Source organism: Scylla paramamosain, chromosome 1 (genome assembly GCF_035594125.1).
Source record: "Scylla paramamosain isolate STU-SP2022 chromosome 1, ASM3559412v1, whole genome shotgun sequence".
Taxonomy (NCBI): domain Eukaryota; kingdom Metazoa; phylum Arthropoda; class Malacostraca; order Decapoda; family Portunidae; genus Scylla; species Scylla paramamosain.
In genome coordinates, this window is record NC_087151.1 from 5,170,001 (window position 1) to 5,190,000 (window position 20,000).

The following is a 20,000-nucleotide window of genomic DNA, read 5'->3' on the forward strand; positions in this document are numbered from 1 at the left end:
GGCGATGAGTGCCTCCCACCGCCCCGCCCCTAAACTTCCTCCACACAGCCACAAAGGACACCACGATAGTGACTCCGCTCAGCAACGCCATCACGGCTGCCGTCCCTGCAAGTATTAACCCTAGTTCCCCTGGAGGAATGGAGAGAGGCAGCTTGTAGAAGGAGTACCAGAAAGAACCACCGCCATACACCAGCACCACGCTCATCAGTACGCTGAGTGACCAACTCGCCACCACGAAGCACAGAGTGCGGCCCATCGTCAGTTCTTCTTGAAGGGATCTGCCTCTGAGGGCAAGGCACCGCTCCAGGGTCAGGAGTAGCACGGTGGGCAGGGAGACCATGCAGCCCATGTTCAGCGCGTGGGCTGATAACACAAGGAATGCCTCCTCTAGCTGTTCCACGCCCACACCGAGCAACACCTGGGCGTTGGAGCTGCTGGAGCCGCCAAAAGACACCTGTTCCTTGTCTACCGCGCCGTGCATGGCCCTGAGGTGGGCGTAAAGACCGGGCGCGAGGACAAACACACCTACCAACAGCTCTGCTGTTGCCAGTGACATGCACAGCAACCCGGTGTGGTCTTGCTGGTGTCTGCGCCAAGCAGATGCTATCAGCACCAGCATGTTTCCCACCACGCCGCCCACCACCACCAGCGCCATCACTGCAGCCATGACTTGCTCCGTGATGCGGCAGTGAAGCGGCAGGTAGCTCCAGGCCTGGATCACCTCCCCGTCACCACCTCCATTACCAGGCTCGCGTGACCACACCACGTCGTAGCCGGCGAAACAGAAGGGCCACTGCACATTTTGTAAGACAGTCAGTGTACGATTATCCTTTTCTTTTGGATAAAACAACAACAAATACTTATGACAGGCACTGTGTTGAGTCACTGGACTGAAAAGATGAACAGTGTGGCCCTCAAACTCCTGCCTCACCGCACGCACCTCGCCGCTGCACACAGCCCTGAAGCACAGCTCATCCTCCTCCAGCAGTGTGCTCGCCAGGAGCTGGTCGAAGTAAGCGTCCTGCGGCGAGGGTCTGGAGCAGCCGTGGCCGTGGAGGAAGACGACATCATCAAACAGGCAATCAGTCATGAACCGCTTCTCGGCACACCGGCCGGGCCTGTGGTTGTAGTGCTTGACACACAGATTGACGAAGACCTCCTCACTGATCACGGTGACGGTGGAGTTCCCGTAGGGCATCACAGCGTCCGTCACTCCATCATAAGAGCCGTAGCGGACAGAATAGAAGTACTCGCATAGGAAGAGAATACGAACGTAGTAGATTTTTAGGGGAAAGTACAACGTCGTCATGACTGATGCAAGCAGAGGACGTGGTGGTCGTGTAAGGCGACGTGGAGGCAGGTGGCGGGAAGGAGAAAGGCCGGTGTGTGGAGGAAGGAGGGAACTGAGAAGACGCGACCCCCAGCACGGCCCCGGCCACCAGCAGGCACTGCACGACACAGCGAGAAGGCGACAGGCACGCACCACCTGCAGGAACAATGCTATGATGATGCACGAGCACGAGCACACACACACACACACACACACACACACACACACACACACACACACACACACACACACCTGAGGGGCTGACACAATCCTGGAGGAAGAACAAAGAGAGACTGAATAAAGGATAGGAAAAACACTAACAGGATGTGTGTGCGTGAGTGCGTGCGTGCCTGAGTGTGTGGGGTGAGAGGTGGGGGGAGAAGGGGCCGGGTGTAAGACATGAAATGGATACTATTATACTAAGCATTCTCTCTCTCTCTCTCTCTCTCTCTCTCTCTCTCTCTCTCTCTCTCTCTCTCTCTCTCTCTGAACAACATCTTCCATCATCATCCCTCCGCCACAGTCACGCCTCCCTCCCTCACTCCCTCCTGCCACTGTTATCGCCCCGAGTGACTCACATCCTTCATCCAGCCACGACCACCACCGCCATCACCACCACCAACACCACCGCCACAAACATGTCCACCACAGCTCACTTCTCCCTTTTCTAGATGAATTAATGGGAGAGAGAGAAAAAAAAAAGAAAAAGAAAATCGTTTATTCAAGAAAAAAAAATCACAAATCATTTTTAAAAACCGTGAAAATAATATTCGAAAAGAATAAATAAATAAAAACTGAAACAAACCACGAAATACGATAAAGATAGTATATAGATAACTAATGATTCTGAAAAGGCGAGACTATGTGAATGGATGAATTGTTAACACTATCGGACTGGGGAATGGGGAATGGGGAGTGGGGAGAGAGAGGAGAGAGAGGGAGGGAGCTGTGTGTGTGTGATCTGCCTGCGGTATAAAAGGCTTGGGTGAAGAGGGACTGGGAGGCGAGGCAGCACAAAGCAGGTGAATGGGACACTGAACAAGAGAAGATGAGGCTTATTACTCAAATGAATTAAATGCAAAGTATGTGAAAGTGAAGCGGCGATGAGGCGAAGCGAGGCCTTTTCATGCGTGGCGGGGCTGGGCGGAAGGGGGAAGGGGAGGGGAACAGACTCAAATGGGGACCGTGTGTGCGTGTGTGTGTGTGTGTGTGTGTGTGTGGGAGAGAGAGGATGTGTGGTATTAGTTGAGGTGATAAGAATGACAATTGTCTGACACACTGGTTATTTTTCAGGTGAGAGGTTTGGTTAGATTAGGTTAGGTTAGGTTAGGTTAGGTTAGGTTAGGTTAGGTTACGTTAGGTTAGGTTAGGTTAGGTTAGGTTAGGTTAGGTTAGATTAGGTTAGGTTAGGTTAAAGTTAGGTTAGGTTAGATTAGGTTAGGTTAGGTTAGGTTAGGTTAGGTTAGGTTAGGTTACGTTAGGTTAGGTTAGGTTAGGTTAGGAGAAGTTAGGTTAGGCAAGGTTAGCTTAGGTTAGGTTGGGTTAAGTTAGGTTAGGTTAGGTTAGATTAGGTTAAGTTAGGCAAGGATAGGTTAGGTTAGGTTAAATTAGGTTAGGTTAGGTTAAGCAAGGTTAGGTTAAGTTACCTGTGTTAATCTATCCTAACATAACCTAACAAAAAAAAAATTAGATGACCAGGTTAAATTTCCTATGATTCCCTTTCATGCCTCACTGAGGTGTCTTATACGTGGAATCTGACTTAACTCTTCCTTTTGCCCTACAGTGGAGTCCTGAAGGCTCCTGCTGCTGCTGCTGACGATGCTACTGCTGATGATAGTGATGATGATGATGATCCGCCAACACGGACATCATCATCGCGCCCTCAGCTACCATACCCTGCATCATCACCGTCATCACCATTATCATCATTACTACCACTACCACAACCATCATCATCATCATCATCATCAGTAGTACCTCGATTACCACTATTGCCCAAGAAGCTAAAACGTTTTATTATAAGCAACCTTATGCAACCACTTAACATCCAAATTGTAACAAAAAATATCATACAGGCATGAAAAAAAAAAAAAATGTTTCAAAATGTTTCAAAATGTTTCAAAATGTCTGATACTCGAAAGCACGTGTATGTGTTACTGGAGAACTTGAATAGAAAAAAAAAAAAAGGAACATATTAAAATCCCATTGCATTCAGATTAACAAATAAAAAAAAAAAAATAAAAAAACGGGAGAGGAGGGGCGCTAGATACACACAGAGAAACACGTTCACAAACACGCCTATAAAAGAAAAAAATGTGTGATAAGCAATTAAACAAAAACAATGACATGAAAGAATATACAGAAGCAGAGAGAGGCTTGAAAGAGAGAGAGAGAGAGAGAGAGAGAGAGAGAGAGAGAGAGAGAGAGAGAGAGAGAGAGAGAGAGAGAGAGAGAGAGAGAGAGAGGGACGGTAGGGAAGTGTGATGAAGGAGAAATGAGATGAAGAAGGGAGAAATGAGGAGATGAGGGAGGAAGAAGGTCGTATGACGGAAGGAAGCGACCCTCACCTGCTAATTCTGTCCTAATCACCTCCATTATCTACCTGTCTGCCAATCATTATCCACGCACCCAAAACATCCACTTGATTACTGAAGCAGAAGAGATTCAATTAACGACGTTGTGTGTGTGTGTGTGTGTGTGTGTGTGTGTGTGTGTGTGTGTGTGTGTGTGTGTGTGTGTGTGTGTGTGTGTGTGTGTGTGTGTGTTGGGGTAGGGAGGAAGCTTACTTAATTACTGTGAGTGTATGGAAGTAGCTGTGGACAGGAGGAGGAGGAGGAGGAGGAGGAGGAGGAGGAGGAAGGATATGAAGGAGGACAGAGAGATGAAATACATAAGGCAGCTTGTATAGTGGAGTGGTAGTGATGATGACAGCGGTGATGATGGTGATGATGGTGAAGAGAAAGGGGAGGGAGGAAGGAAGGAAGGCGGGGGTTCGCTGTATCAAGGTCGGAATGTATTGGTAAGTTTCTCGACCAAAATGAGCGTCTGGGTTCTGAAAAGTGCTCTCCCTTAATGCAAAGCAGAGCCAGATAAAAACTCGCTCCGCTCTTCTTCTTAATTATGAAGAAACTCGGGGCCTTTCAAAAAGTTTCTCATTTCAAAAACTTTGTCTTTTTATCCTTAGAGGAGGAAAATTAGAATTTTTTCCTATCAGAGAGCGGAGGATGACTGCTTCTGACGGGGAGGTCCTGGCGGTGTGGTCTCCTCCTCCTCCTCCTCCTCCTCCTCCTACTCCTCTTTCCACCCTCTCCTTTTTTCACCCTCTCCATCTCTCTTATCTGGTCATCGCCTTGTTATCTCTTTCCTCTGTGATTCTTCTTTTCAGCTTCTCTCCTCATGTTTGTTAATGCCACATGACCTACACCGCCACCACCACCACCACCACCACCACCACCACCATCCTATATTATCACCGCCTCATATCTTCAAAAGACATTAATGAAAATACCACACGAACAAAGGCAGACAGAAAGAGAAAAAAAAATGAAGGCAAAGAAAAATAATACTGAAAAGTGGCTGAGGTGAATTAGCACAAGAGAAAGCACAGAAGAATAACACGAGAAAAAAGTACAAGAAAAATACGAGAAAAATAAAAGGAGTAGGAAAAAAAAAGCACAGAAAGAAAAAGTACATTAAGAAAAAAAAAAGTAAGACAGGAAAGAAATTAACAAGAAAATACACAGGATAAAAAAAAAAAAAGACAGTTAGTGGCCCAGCACTTTCTTCCCTCTTAAGCACCACACGCAACCAATAACATAAAACCCATCCCAAGCTATTCTTCAGCACTACCCCTCTTCCTTCCCTTCCCCCTCCCTCCCTCCACCAACAGGCCACCCTCCCTCCAGACACCACCTCCAACAAGCACCCCTGCACGCTGCATAATGAGATCACTAGGTTAGGAACGGGACCTACAGAAGCTTCCCTACATCTTATACAGTATTTAAGGGGAAAATCTAAAAAGATGACTGGAAAGAATGTATGTACTGTGCATTATAGAACACAGTGTAATGCATATGAGTGTTTATATTATGTTTAAAGTTAGAGAACGTATCTTTTCATTAGTTTTCAGTGTAATTCTTATTTCCTTTTTTATTTTTTTTTATTTTAATGAGTTTTCTTCCATTAGTCTCGCTCTGCTGAGTTTCTGTTTACATATTTACATGCAAAGAACAGTTCAATAGTTACCATTAAGTGTAGACATTTGATATCTTTACTGTTGCTGCTATTTGCTTCCTTTATATTACATTACACATCGACAAAATAAGGACCATTTGAGAGAGAGAGAGAGAGAGAGAGAGAGAGAGAGATTAATCATGGCCAACTCCCCGGAGATCGAACCCCTGCATACTAATCTTTACTTTCCGAGGCATAAGTTCAGAGCCACTCAGCCACCCAACCAGAGAGAGAGAGAGAGAGAGAGAGAGAGAGAGAGAGAGAGAGAGAGAGAGAGAGAGAGAGAGAGAGAGATAATCGTACCGTCATCACCATCATAATCACCACAAACTCATCTATTCATAATTAATTTACTGCATCACTTTTCTGTTTCATTTCATTTTTACCGTCATTTCTTTTTTTTTTTTTTTTCCTGCTTTTCTTCCGTTTTCTATTTCTCGTTTTTTTTATTTCTTTTTATAGCAGCCTCCCCTTCCCTTTCCTACTATTATTGAAAACGTGTGTGATACTCTCTCTCTCTCTCTCTCTCTCTCTCTCTCTCTCTCTCTCTCTCTCTCCCTCTCTCTCTCTCTCACTGATCGGGTTAATACATTGATATCGTTGTTCCTTCCACGGTAATTAATCATCCCGGAACAGACTTGTCACCGCCCCTCCGCTGAGAGAGAGAGAGAGAGAGAGAGAGAGAGAGAGAGAGAGAGAGAGAGAGAGAGAGAGAGAGAGAGAGTATTACATTTTTATCTAATAGTTTTACTTTTCTCTGTAATGATGAAGACTTGGTAGTAATGATAGATGATCATTATTATTGCATATCATCATTATTATTATTATTATTATTATTATTATTATTATTATTATTATTATTATTATTATTACTATTAATATTATTACTACTATTATTATTATTATTACTATTATTATTTTTATCATTATTTTTATTATTATTACTATTAAGAAAAAGAAGAAAAGAAAAGAAAAAAAAAGAATAAGAAAAACTAGATGATGAAGAAAAGAAGTATAAGAAGGAGGAGAAAGAAGAGAAGTGGTATTATCATTATTATTATATATTACTATTACTATATTATTATTATCATCATCATCAGTAGTAGTGGTAGTAATAGTAGTAGTAATAATAATAGTAGTAGTAGTAGTAGTAGTAGTAGTAGTAGTAGTAGTAGTAGTAGTAGTAGTAGTAGCAGCAGCAGCAGCAGCAGCAGCAGCAGCAGCAGCAGCAGCAGCAGCAGCAGCAGCAGCAGCAGCAGCAGCAGCAGCAGCAGCAGCAGCAGCAGCAGCAGCAGCAGCAGTAGTAACTGAGTAATTGAGTAGTAGTAGTAGTAGTAGTAGTAGTAGTAGTAGTAGTAGTAGTAGTAGTAGTAGTAGTAGTAGTAGTAGTAGTAGTAGTAGTAGTAGTAGTAGTAGCAGCAGCAGCAGCAGCAGCAGCAGCAGCAGCAGCAGCAGCAGCAGCAGTAGTAAATGCCTCGCTGCACAAGATTTTCTACATTCTCTCACCCTTATTCTGTCCACGTCTCTAATGCAAGAGTTAACCAGTATTCCCAATCATTCATTCTTTTTTTTTTTTCTGGTAAGCTCCAAAACTCTCAGCCTGCCTCAGCCTTTTGTATTTCCTTTTTCGTATGAATTAAACTGTTTCAAGACTGAGGTTTCAAGACACTTATCCTTTAGATTTTTATTTATTTATTTATTTATTTATTTATTTTTGTCTTCTGGCTTCTCACTGTTTTTTTTTCTAATCTTTGTTGCTCTTGGCCAGTACTCTCTTGCATAAAAAAAAAAAATGTAGTAGTAGTAGTAGTAGTAGTGGCGGAAGATGTCTGCATTTCACTAATTAGAAAAAAAAATGAACCATAATAATGATAATAATAATAATAATAATAATAATAATAATAATAATAATAATAATAATAATAATAATAATAAAGGATAACAACAACAACAACAACAACAACAACAACAACAACAAGAGACAGCACCAGCCCTTCAATCCTCCAATCCGGCAGCCGTGTCCCGCCAGCCTCCTCTAATGCGGTTATCGGAACATAGATGGCGGTAGTGGCGGCCATCCATCACCGCCCTGCGACAGTTTTGCATCGCCTAGACCGATAGTGACAGAGCCTTTGTCCCTGCCTATTGTCCGTGCCTTGTGATATCGCCTCCCCTACACACCTCGCCCTCCTTCCCTCCTTCCCTCCCTTCCTTCATTCCCTCCCTTCTCCTCCTTCTACCTCTCTTCTTCGTTCCTTTCTTCCAAATTCTCTCTCTCTCTCTCTCTCTCTCTCTCTCTCTCTCTCTCTCTCTCTCTCTCTCTCTCTCTCTTATGCACCATTTTTTTGTTATTTTGTCTTTTTGGTTTCCTTATCAATACCTCTCTCCTTTCTTCCTTCCTTTCTTCCTTCCCTCTTTCCTTTCTTCCTTCTTTCCTTCTTTCTTTTTTTTTTTTTTCCTTTCCTGTCGTTCAATTTTCCCTTCAAAACGTCTCCTCTTTTTCGCACTATCACTGCTCCTTTTTCCTCCTCCTCCTCCTTCTCCTCTTCCTCCTCCTCCTCCTCCTCCTCCTCCTCCTCCTCTTTCTAGGATGAATTACCCAACTACCCTCATCTCGTCTTTCCCTTCTCAACAAATGCTATTTCTCCTGCCTTCCTTCCCTTTAATGAGAGAGAGAGAGAGAGAGAGAGAGAGAGAGAGAGAGAGAGAGAGAGAGAGAGAGAGAGAGAGAGAGAGAGAGAGAGAGGGGGGGGGGTAAGTGACGGAGAAAATTGAGGAATTGAAAGGGACGGAAGAAATGAAGGAAGTGAAGGGGGAACTGTAATGATGGTGAGAATAGGAATAAAAAAAAACGAAAAAGAAAAAGAAGAATAGGAAAGTTTAGGAGGATGATGAATTAGGGATGGGGGAGAGAGAGAGAGAGAGAGAGAGAGAGAGAGAGAGAGAGAGAGAGAGAGAGAGAGAGAGAGAGAGAGAGAGAGAGAGAGAGGGAGAGAGTATGGGAGAAGGCAGGCAGGGTTGATAGAAGTAAGAAATATTGATGCACCTTACATTACAACTGATAAAGAACGACGATACAACTTGTCTGTCCCTTAATATTCCCTTAAACTTCCAATAATAAGGTTCATTATGTGTTCTGCAAAGGTATAGGCTCCTTGTATTGGTTTGTAGAGCTAAGTTATATTAATGAGAAAACCTGTGGCCAACTATAACCCTTTAAATATGGGCCTAAATTTTGAAACAATCTGCTCTTTTACCACGACAATTTTCAAAGGCCACAGAGATGACTAGCCGGGTTCTTGAGAGTGTTCCTGCTGTTAATAATGTAAAACTCTTCTTAATTTGTCACCCGAACCGTAAAAGCACTCTTAAAAACACATGTAACGGGCCATTCAAAGTAGTGGAGTGTTTCAGAATATATTCAATGGTCTGTTAAAGAGTTTCGACTCAAGGGACCAATATTTCACACGTGCTGTATTTTATTTATTCATTCTTTCTCTCTTTGTTCTAAGCATTGTAAATCATCCGTGAATAATAAATACATCAAATCAATCAGAAAAAAAAGGCAACATAAAAATTCTGGACACGAGAGGAGAGTGAACCAAGGAAGGTACAGGGTTGATAGATACAGGAAAAGAATTAATTATTTTTTTTTTCTATAATTTATAAACTGAGAAAATTACACACACACACACACACACACACACACACACACACACACAAGCACACCTAAACAAATACACACATATACCACTACAGCCAGACAGACAAACATACAAACAAACAAACACAGCACTATTTATACAAGCAGTGTGTATGACGTGTATAAAAATTAATAACAAACCTAATTAAGTAAATGAAGAACAAACAAAAAAAGAAAAAAGAAAGTTAAAATCATAAATATCAATTTATACTTCCAGAGAGAGAGAGAGAGAGAGAGAGAGAGAGAGAGTAGTAGTAGTAGTAGTAGTAGTAGTAGTAGTAGTAGTAGTAGTAGTAGTAGTAGTAGTAGTAGTAGTAGTAGTAGTAGTAGTAGTAGTAGTAGTAGTCATGAAACACAGTGTGGGTAAGCGTGAGTGAGCGAGGGCGTGACTGAGATGAATGGAAAGCAAGCATGAATGAGTTGAGAGTCAGTGTGAATGAGTGAATGAGTGAGTGCTAATTAGAGTGAGCGTGAATGTGAAAGTAAGCGGAAGTGAGAGTGAGAAAGAACTAGGAGAGAGTGAGCGAGAGAGTGAATGCTCTGCTACTTGTACATTATTGAAATATATATATTTATTTCTTTTATTATGTGTCTTTTTCTATTTGTTTTCTTTCTTTGTGTCGTGGAAAAAAAATATATATATCCACTTCTTCCTGCGCATATACTCGTAGTAGAGCATATATATACATACATACATACATACATACATACATATGACTCTTCCTTCATATCTCCCACGTAATAAAGTTAGCACATAATTTTCCCTCCTGTTTCCCCTTTCCTTCCACTTTTCCCTTTCGACACCTCCCCTTTCTTTCTCCTCCCTTCCTCTTCTCCCTCCCTCCCCGTGACTCCTCGCGCAGCCGCCCCCCTGCCACGCTGCACAATGAAGGGCGTGACCGGCCCTCGCCTGACACGGCCAGACCTGCACCCATTTCCCTTCCATGGGCGCCCGGGGTGAGGAAAATGGTCCGAGGCAGTCACCCCTTTCTGCCCCGCCCCGCCCCCCGCCGCTATAGAAAATGGGAATCACTGGTGGGTTGTCTGTCACTGAGGGGAGGAGGGGCGGCGGGATACTGTGAGGATGATGGCGATAATGAGTGACTGAAGAGAGAGAGAGAGAGAGAGAGAGAGAGAGAGAGAGAGAGAGAGAGAGAGAGAGAGAGAGAGAGAGAGAGAGAGAGAGAGAGAGAGAGCTCATTTAACAATAATTCATTCTCTCTATCATATTATCATCCTTTAAGGCAGGTCCCACATTTAACAGCGCTTGATAACGCTTGATAACAACGATATATATATGTATATATATATATATATATATATATATATATATATATATATATATATATATATATATATATATATATATATATATATATATATATATATATATATATATATATATCTTATTTTTAAGGTTCAAGTCGTAGGCAGGAGGAAACAAAGAACCAGTAAAATTAGACACTTGGGTGGGTTTTTGGACAGAGGTACTCAAAATACTTCCTTTAACCCATACATTCCTAAACATTGTATATTAAAAAAAAAAGAGTTGCAGATCTTACTAGTTTAAAAAGAAGAATGAACAGCCCGGATAGCTCAGTCGGTAGAGCATTAGGCTTTTAACCTAAGGGTCCAGGGTTCGAGTCCCTGTTCGGGCGACATTTTCTCCTTTCATTCTTCCCTATGAAAACTCTGAATCATTCTCTTCCACACTACACAGTACCTTTCTATATCGGTTCCACCCCAGTACAAAACTTAAGAGTGGAGTAGTGGAATGAGTGGAGGAGCCTTCTACAGTACTATCCTGTGTCTTTACAAAACAGATATTGTAATTTTATTGGTCATGTAAGAGCTAACTGATAATTGTCGTTTGGTTATCCTGTATTTTTTCTCAGGGATTGCCACGTGTAAGTCTGATGGCTTCTTGCAGCTTCTCTTATTTCTTATGTTCTTAAGACACTGGGGGAGAATGAGTGTCTCATTGCAGGGTTTTAAAAGGAGAGGAATCGATAAAATGAAAAGCTTTATCCTCTCCACTTTTTAGGAAGGGGAAAGTGAGTTGAACCTCCTCAAGCTTGCCACCTGCCATCACCATTCCTGTGTTGTAAGATGATGAAGTCACTCAGGTACTGTACATCAATATCCCCTTGTGTTTCTAGGTAGTTCATGGCAAATCTGATGAGCTTCCCATGAACTTGACTTTTTAGCACAAGAGAACTCAAGTGTTATATCCACTTATTTATTTATTTATTTATTTATCTTTTTTTTCAGACTGATGTTATTAAAAGGTTGAGTTTTGTGTGGCAGTTTTCGAGGAAATATATGTATGCACATTCCGGTTTTTTTTGTTTTATTGTTGTTGTTGTTGTTGTTGTTGTTGTTGCTATTGTTGTTGTTGTTGTTGTTGTTGTTGTTGTTGTTGTTGTTGTTGCTGCTGCTGTTGCTATTGTTGTTGTTGTTGTTGTTGTTGTTGTTGTTGTTGTTGTTGCTGCTGCTGCTGCTGCTGCTGCTGCTGCTGCTGCTGCTGTCGTTGCTGGTTTATCTTTACAATATAGTAATTCTCATTTTTTTTTTTTACACAGTTTTGCAACCTTTCCTAATTAGGTTCTACGACGCTGGGATCTGAGAAGCTTTCCCTGTACTACAATGTCCGGAAATACCTAGAACTCTTTGAACACTTATTTCGTAACATTGCCCTTTTAGTAGTCCTGTACAGCTTAGAAAAGACAAAAGTACCTCCCTGTCTGCTCTTCTTTTCCCGTATAGGGGCAAACAACATTTTTTTATAGACCTCAGAGTCTCAACAAAACACGATCATTGATTTTCCTTTCGATTTATTTAATTTTACGTTTTTTTTTTCTCTTCATCGTAAAAAAAAATAGAAAGCAAGTCTCAGTGATATTTTGCCAATTTTTTCTTTTTTCATATGTACTGTGTGAAAAATATAGTTCGTTTTTTTTTTATTCTTTTAATATTTCCCTTCTTTTTTTTTCTCTCTTTTTCTTCTCTTTTTTTTCTTCTAGTAATAATAGAATCCTGTGTCTTTTTACAGCAATTATCAGCAACTCCGCGGGAAAGTTTAATGAGATTTGTGGCGAGCGTAACACAAACCGGATGGATTTTTCACGCTGCACGATTGCCGCTTCTCATTCTCGGTATTTTCATGAATATTTATCTTGTTTTGAATAATGTGTGTGTGTGTGTGTGTGTGTGTGTGTGTGTGTGTGTGTGTGTGTGTGTGTGTGTGTGTGTGTGTGTGTGTGTGTGTGTGTGTGTGTGTGTAATATTTTCATCCTTTTAGACCTCTGAGATATATTAGATTATTAGTAATGTCTTAAATCTTGCATATATGAAATTTAGAAGTGAAAACTAATAATGAAAACAATTACCAGAGAGAGAGAGAGAGAGAGAGAGAGAGAGAGAGAGAGAGAGAGAGAGAGAGAGAGAGACGACGAAAGCTTATATATGTAGGTAAACAGGGAACACTCAACACTCACCCATCGCTGCCATGTAGAGGGCGGTACAGACGGGTGATGGTGTGGGCGGCGCGTGGACGTGGGCGGGGTCCAGGGTGGGGGAGGGGAGGGTTAGGGCGCTGGTCACCTGGAGACACACTAACGAACACCTGTACAAATGTAAGAGGGTCATTGCTCTGTATCGTTATTGTTGTTGTTGTTGTTGTTGTTGTTGTTGTTGTTGTTGTTGTTGTTTTCATTATTATCATTGTTATTATTATTATCATGGAGGACAAATTGACATGTAGTGTGTGTGTGTGTGTGTGTGTATGTGTGTGTGTGTGTGTGTGTGTGTATGATATTAAGTACTGTGCAGATTAACTATTACTCTTAATAAGACTGCTGTTGCTTCTTTGTTTATCTGTGTCAATTTATCATCTGGGAATAAAATCTAGACTCGTTACAAGTTTACGAGTTACAAGCAAAATAATAAGTTTCTCATGCTGATTGAAAATAACACTGAACAAGTAAATAACCTCTCTCTCTCTCTCTCTCTCTCTCTCTCTCTCTCTCTCTCTCTCTCTCTCTCTCTCTCTCTCTCTCTCTCTCTCTCATTCTTCTTCCACACTCACTCACTCTCCCTCAAATACTAATCTATACACCAATCCTGCTTCATTTCCTTCTAATCTTACTTTCTCCTTTCCCTCACTCTCCCCTCACTCGCTCGTTCTCTTACTCTCACTCTCCCTCTCTCATAAACCCTGACCCCCCACTCCCTTGTCTTCTTCATCCCTTATCCCTCTGCTCCCCCACTCCCCCCTGCCTCCTCCCTCTCCCCGGAACATAATGGGCACTATTGAATAAGTCACACCAATAACAGCTGGACGCAAAACCTATTTCCTGCTCACAATGGACTCGGAGATTAACAAGTGACAGTCGACAGGTAGGCGCCAGGTGGGGGCAGGCAGGGGGATAGGGGGAGGGGAGGGAAGGGGACTAGGGGGAAAGGGAGGGGATATGTGGAGAGAGAGAGAGAGAGAGAGAGAGAGAGAGAGAGAGAGAGCACTTTGGGGTAAATGACAAAGCAATCTCAATCGCCATTCACAAGTTAATACTAAGAATAATAATGTTAATAAATGGCGCGAAACTTAATTACAGCAAGCTTCAGGGTCTCAAGGGCTGTAATACCAAACGCTTCGGTGACCTGGCTCAGACACTTTTAACCACCTCCAGTGAAAGATGTCTAAATTTACAAGCGTTTTTATGATTCTAGGGGTGGATCAAAGATTTCGCACCAGCAATGACACACACACACACACACACACACACACACGAAGAAGAATTTCACTAATCATCTTTGTGGCCTTTGAAAATAGTCTTTATGAAAACTTTATAAACATCTACATCAAAAAAGAGTATTAATAAAAGAATAGGTTTAGTAATCTCCAGCTTACACAGTGTTTGGGGGGTGGCTGTAGGGAAGATCTCGCTTAGTTCATTTTTACAGTTTAATGTAGGGAAGGGTAAACTCACACAGTCATACTTCATACATTATTTATTTATTTACTTATTTTATTTATTTTTTTTTAAGGAGGTTCTTGCAGCTATCTTATTTTCTTTTTTTTTATTTCTATTTTATTTTATTTCTTCATTATTATCATTTTTTTATTACTACATTATGAAAGATCACCAGCGGCACCAAACGCCTTTTTCACATCCATGCAGTACAGGCGGCAGTGAAGGAGTTCCGCCACCCAACCAAACTACCCCGTGATACTTATCCACAAATTCTCTAACGAAACAATAATGGAACAGTAATGGTGAATATAGCAAGGAAGCACACAATATTACTTCTATCTATCTACTTACCATGCCGGCAATCCAACACGGGGTGACCTAAAGCACCACACACTCATACACACACACCACTCACTCTCTGATCTGTCATCCCCTGGTGTTAGGGCGACAGTCTCGTGGTCCACCCTGTTACACCCCGGAGCTTAGGCTTAACACAACTGATCATCAAGCAACACCCTGATACTGACACGACACCCCATCACTAACGCACACACTTGACTCGCGTCCCTCCTCACCCATTTAGTGTCATCGCTAAACCTGACTCCCTACAGACAGCCCAACACATGCACGAGTCTTCCCCTGCCCTGCGCATGACACATCACAAACAGATCCGCAACCACAGTCAGAATTATAGTTTAGTCTGCCAGTTTGAGAAAAAGTGTAATTCTGTAACATCCAGAAAAATTACATAAAATGGTCTGGGTTTTAAATGCATAACAGATTATCAGTTATATTTTCTTTCACTATGTCTTATCTCCTGAAAACACTGCCTTGTCTCCATCTAAGCCATAACACGAGGAAAAAAGACATACACATGCATCCACATAAATTTGTTATGTATTGCCCAAAAATATATCGTTTTCTTTTACTGCAATAAGTAGAAAATGTAAATTCTAAATGGGTAACTACATTGTTTTGAGATATTCTTGAGCGTTTTCTGTTTGTTGTTTGGGTGAACTAAAGCAATACTGCATACAGTAAGGCGCAATCATTCTGCTAAGGGAGAAGACGAAAAGAATAATTAATTGCTGACTATTCTAATCTCACGGCAGTAGTTTGCCATTTCAAAATATAAATTACTTGGAATATTTCTCGATAAAAAAAAAATCTTGGAAGACGAAGGAAAGAAAGACAAGGAAATTTTTGCCATTCTCTCTCTCTCTCTCTCTCTCTCTCTCTCTCTCTCTCTCTCTCTCTCTCAAGAGCACACATGCCAGCCACGCAACGCCGCCCTCACTTAGGGGTCAACAGAAGGCCCATGGAGGGAGAGTGTCAAGGCCGCGGCGGGACTGAGGCTGTCACACATTCGTCACAGTGATGGGCGCCACCACAGCGCGGCGGTAATGAGGTGGGGCGGCACTTTTAAGGCACGCACGGCCTCACTGCGTGTCTGATGAGGCTGAGACATGCAAGTATGTTCAATATGACGTCCTTTTTTATTATTATTATTATTATTGTTATTTTTATTAATCTGTATTGTTTATTCATGTATTTCTATTTGTTTTTATCCATTTATTTTAATGTGTATATTTTTTTTTTTTTATGTAGGAAGGATACTGGCCAAGGGCAACAAAAATCTAATAAAAAAAAAAATGCCCACTGAAATGCCAGTCCCATAAAAGGGTCAAAGCAGTGGTCAAAAATTGGTGGATAAGTGTTTTGAAACCTCCCTCTTGAAGGAATTCAAGTCATAGGAAGGTGGAAATACAGAAGCAGGCAGGGAGTTCCAGAGTTTACCAGAGAAAGGGATGAATGATTGAGAATACTGGTTAACTCTTGCGTTAGAGAGGTGGACAGAATAGGGGTGAGAGAAAGAAGAAAGTCTTGTGCAGCGAGGCCGCGGAAGGAGGGGAGGCATGCAGTTAGCAAGATCAGAAGAGCAGTTAGCATGAAAATAGCGGTAGAAGACAGCTAGATATGCAACATTGCGGCGGTGAGAGAGAGGCTGAAGACAGTCAGTTAGAGGAGAGGAGTTGATGAGACGAAAAGCTTTTGATTCCACCCTGTCAAGAAGAGCAGTATGAGTGGAACCCCCCCAGACATGTGAAGCATACTCCATACATGGACGGATAAGGCCCTTGTACAGAGTTAGCAGCTGGGGGGAGGTGAGAAAAAAATAATAAATTTTACATTGCTGTCATCATTGTCATCAGCAGTATTACCAGAGTCGCTTATATCACTCCGTGTGTTGTGTGGAAGAGGACAAGGCAGGGCAGGAGCGTGAATCAACCCTGTCACTGCTAAAGACCACGTGACTTATTGTTTGATAAGGACTTGTAACGTTTTAACCGAGCAATCCTCCACGACACTACTGAACAAAGACTACCACCACTACGAACACAACTGGATCACTCCTTCACTCCTTCTGGCGCCAGCTGTGTCTGTATCATAGGTCACACTTATACCAGACCGTCTTGATAATATTTTCAGTATCAAGGCGTGAAATAACGTAAGAACATAAGAAAATAAGGGAAGCTGCAAGAAGCCATCAGGCCTACACGTGGCAGTCCCTGAATAAAGCATCCTAACTATCCGTCAATCATCCCCATCCATAAATTTGTGAAATCTTTTAAAGCTTCCTAGTGACTCAACACTAACAACCTAATTAATGAGTACGTTTCAATCCTCTACCGGTCTATTTGAGAACCAATTCTTTCTTATCTTTCTTTAATCTAAAGTTCTCAAGCTTGAACCTATTATTTCTTGTCCTATCATGATTACTGATCCTGTGAATTTTGCTTATACGTCCCTCTTGTTATAATTTAGTTAAACATGCAAGGAGAGGCATTTAATCCAGAGGTTCATATAGATGGTTACACACTGTTCTGTAAAGGCAGGGAGAATAAATAGAGGAGGAGGCATTGCGCTTTATGTTAGTGACCCATTACAATCTTGTATTAACAGTAATATAAAAAAGAAAGATCGTAAAACTTTCATTACAGTCTAGATATCGGAGGATTTCATTAGGTTAGGAGTCACAGCTTTTGTTATCACGTAGTTAAGAGTGACTTTTAATCATCAAGTGGTTATAAGTCATTCAACAGTATTATATCTTATTGCCTTATGAATAACAGGTGATTCGATGACGTCCGGAAGCTGTCTGTGAATGGGTTAACATGAAGGGAAACGGATGGGTCAGCAGGGGCAACTCCACGCACACCACGCCTCCCACGCCCCCATGTACACCGCCGTGACCTCGCTCGCTTGTGTAGGTGTGCGGCCGCTGACAGACACGAGGTCGAGTCTCAAGGCTTGATTCATGACCTTATTATCAGAAGAAAATAGATGAAGTGGTATTTCCTTCCTGCACTGTGCTAGAGGCGGGCAAGGCTGTTCGCGCCACGCATTCCTCCAACGCGGGGCCAACAGGTGCACATGTCTCGGCATTACACTGTTATTAGTCTATAAATCTGAGAATCGAAAATCTATGCTAAGATGTACATTTTTTGGGGGGGAAAGATTAATTATTGATGCTTTTTTTTTTTTTTCATTCTAGTACAAAGACATGTATCGATAACTCTGTGTGCGTCTGATAATCCCAAACTCCCTGTCAGAGAAAGGCATCGGGGTAGAGAACATTTCTTTCATCCCAAACAAATGTATTCTTTCAACACCGTACGGAAAAAAAAATATATATATATATATGAGGACGTTAAACAAAGTGATGATTACGATGACACCCAAGGATCTACAAGGCTGGCATGATTTCTTGTACTTAAATCTCCTATGTATGCTGGGAGGAGAAATTAATTACTGTATTATGAGAATGAAAGGCTTTGGCAGTGTGGTGAGAGGAAACACCGAGAAATGTCTCAACCTCTCTCTCTCTCTCTCTCTCTCTCTCTTGGCACACTAGTCACGTTGCGATGCCTGATGCCAGAGTAAACATAATCAGCAGTAAGCCCCGCCAGTCTTGTCTCGGCGGCACAACACAGTGGCCTTGATGAATCTTCCTCACCAGCCGACCTCAGGAGATGAATGTTATGATATGCAGGCGAACTGTGAATATTGAATAGATAACAATGTCTCTCTGCTGTGTGTGTGTGTGTGTGTGTGTGTGTGTGTGTGTGTGTGTGTGTGTGTGTGTGTGTGTGTGTGTGTGTGTGTGTGATGGAAGAGGAGGTAGGAGGATGGACGGGTGAATGCACGCACGCACACTCCCACATGCACACACACACACACACACACACACACACACACACACACACACACACACACACACACACACACACACACACACACACACAAACACACACAGAATCAAGGAGAGAGAGAGAGAGAGAGAGAGAGAGAGAGAGAGAGAGAGAGAGAGAGAGAGAGAGAGAGAGAGAGAGAGAGAGAGAGAGAGAGAGAGAGAGAGAGAGAGAGAGAGAGAGAGAGAGAGAAATATCCAATCAAATTACCTAATCTAATACCTAAAATATCTTTATACTCCACTCTTAAAATACACAAAACCATAAGAATACGAGAAAAGAAAGAAAGAAAGAAAGAAAAAAAAAACGAAAACAGAAACACAAACCATTCCTGAGTCACAAGGGAACTTAAACCGCAAAACTTAACTTTCTTCCATCACTCACTGCAGAGTAAACAAACACGCGTATTGTGCTTTAAGTGTTACGCGCAAGGGATCCATAGTACCTCTAAGCAGCCTGTGTGTGTCCTGCAACAGAGGCTTACCTATCATAACACAACTTCTACATCTATATCTTTCCTTCGTGCACCAATTCGCTTGTTGCATCACACATGAGGAGTTATTACTGTCTCGAATTGGTTTGTGGGGCGTGTGTGTGGGTGTGGTCAGGTGCGGTCAGGTGTGGTTACGTGTTGTAGTATGCTGCATTACTTGTGATGGTGGTGTGATGGTGTGGTGTATACTGTGCTGCTGCAGTGTATGGTGTCAGGGTCACCCCCATCCAGTCCACTTTCTTGACAGTCTATGGTTGGTGAGCGTGGGAGGGGTTAGGGAGGTGAGGAAGGGGTGTGGAGGATGAAGGAGAGGGGATTGCTAGATGTGTCTGTTCCCTTCATTGTAAGCTCCAGTCATTGATTCCCCTCAGCCACCTTTAGTACTTTCTTGCTCCTATCCACATCCCTGCCATCTCTCCTCTACTCCACACATATACACACACACACACACACACACACACACACACACAGCAAAAGGCTTCAGTCAACTATGGACAAAATTCCGTTCGTGCTATAGACTGACATACTTTAAATCTTCCACTTTGATAATCACAGCAGAAAAGAAACTGACATACAAAATAACAAAATAACCTAAGAACGAGAAAGTAAGGGAAGCTGCAAGAAGCCACCGGGGATGCGAGTGGCTGTCCTTGTATGAATAAAACTTCCCTACCCATTTCTACCTATCCTCCTTATCGAGAAGTTTTGTTTAATCTTCTTTTAAAGCTCTCTCTATAACTTCTTTAAATGTCCCCTAAAATAATCACCTATAAGAACGAAAAAGGGATTAAAAACGCGCATTTTCTAGCATGTAGCCAGTGCATGTTAGGAGGAGGCCGTAGAGCAAAAGCAAATGTCTATGAGTGGTTTGTAATGAAGAAACCTTGTGTCTAATACCAGTGAGTTAATGTATTCCAACTCTCTCTCTCTCTCTCTCTCTCTCTCTCTCTCTCTCTCTCTCTCTCTCTCTCTCTCTCTCTCTCTCTCTCTCTCTCTCTCTCTCTCTCTCTCTCTC

At 42.2% G+C, this 20,000-nt stretch overlaps 1 protein-coding gene and 1 non-coding gene across 3 annotated transcripts in view; one reads left to right on the forward strand and one right to left on the reverse strand.

Annotated features, from left to right (window-relative positions):
* LOC135092883 (uncharacterized) overlaps window positions 1-20,000 on the reverse strand; it is a 40,212-nt gene that overhangs the window by 574 nt on the left and 19,638 nt on the right. The window contains exons 2-3 of one of the 2 annotated variants that reach the window (XM_063991764.1): window positions 12,764-12,891; window positions 1-1,486 (exon numbers count right to left, since the gene is read on the reverse strand). The exon at window positions 1-1,486 is cut by the window's left edge and continues 574 nt beyond it. In XM_063991764.1, coding sequence (XP_063847834.1) covers window positions 1-1,309 — 1,309 coding nt within the window. In that variant the 5' untranslated portion in view covers window positions 1,310-1,486; window positions 12,764-12,891. Of the gene's footprint in view, window positions 1,487-1,582; window positions 1,674-12,763; window positions 12,892-20,000 lie in introns of those variants that run through there. The other variant, XM_063991687.1, reaches the window with a different exon arrangement.
* Window positions 10,852-10,924, forward strand: Trnak-uuu (transfer RNA lysine (anticodon UUU)). Its single transcript has one exon. It is a non-coding gene; the product is annotated as a tRNA-Lys (tRNA).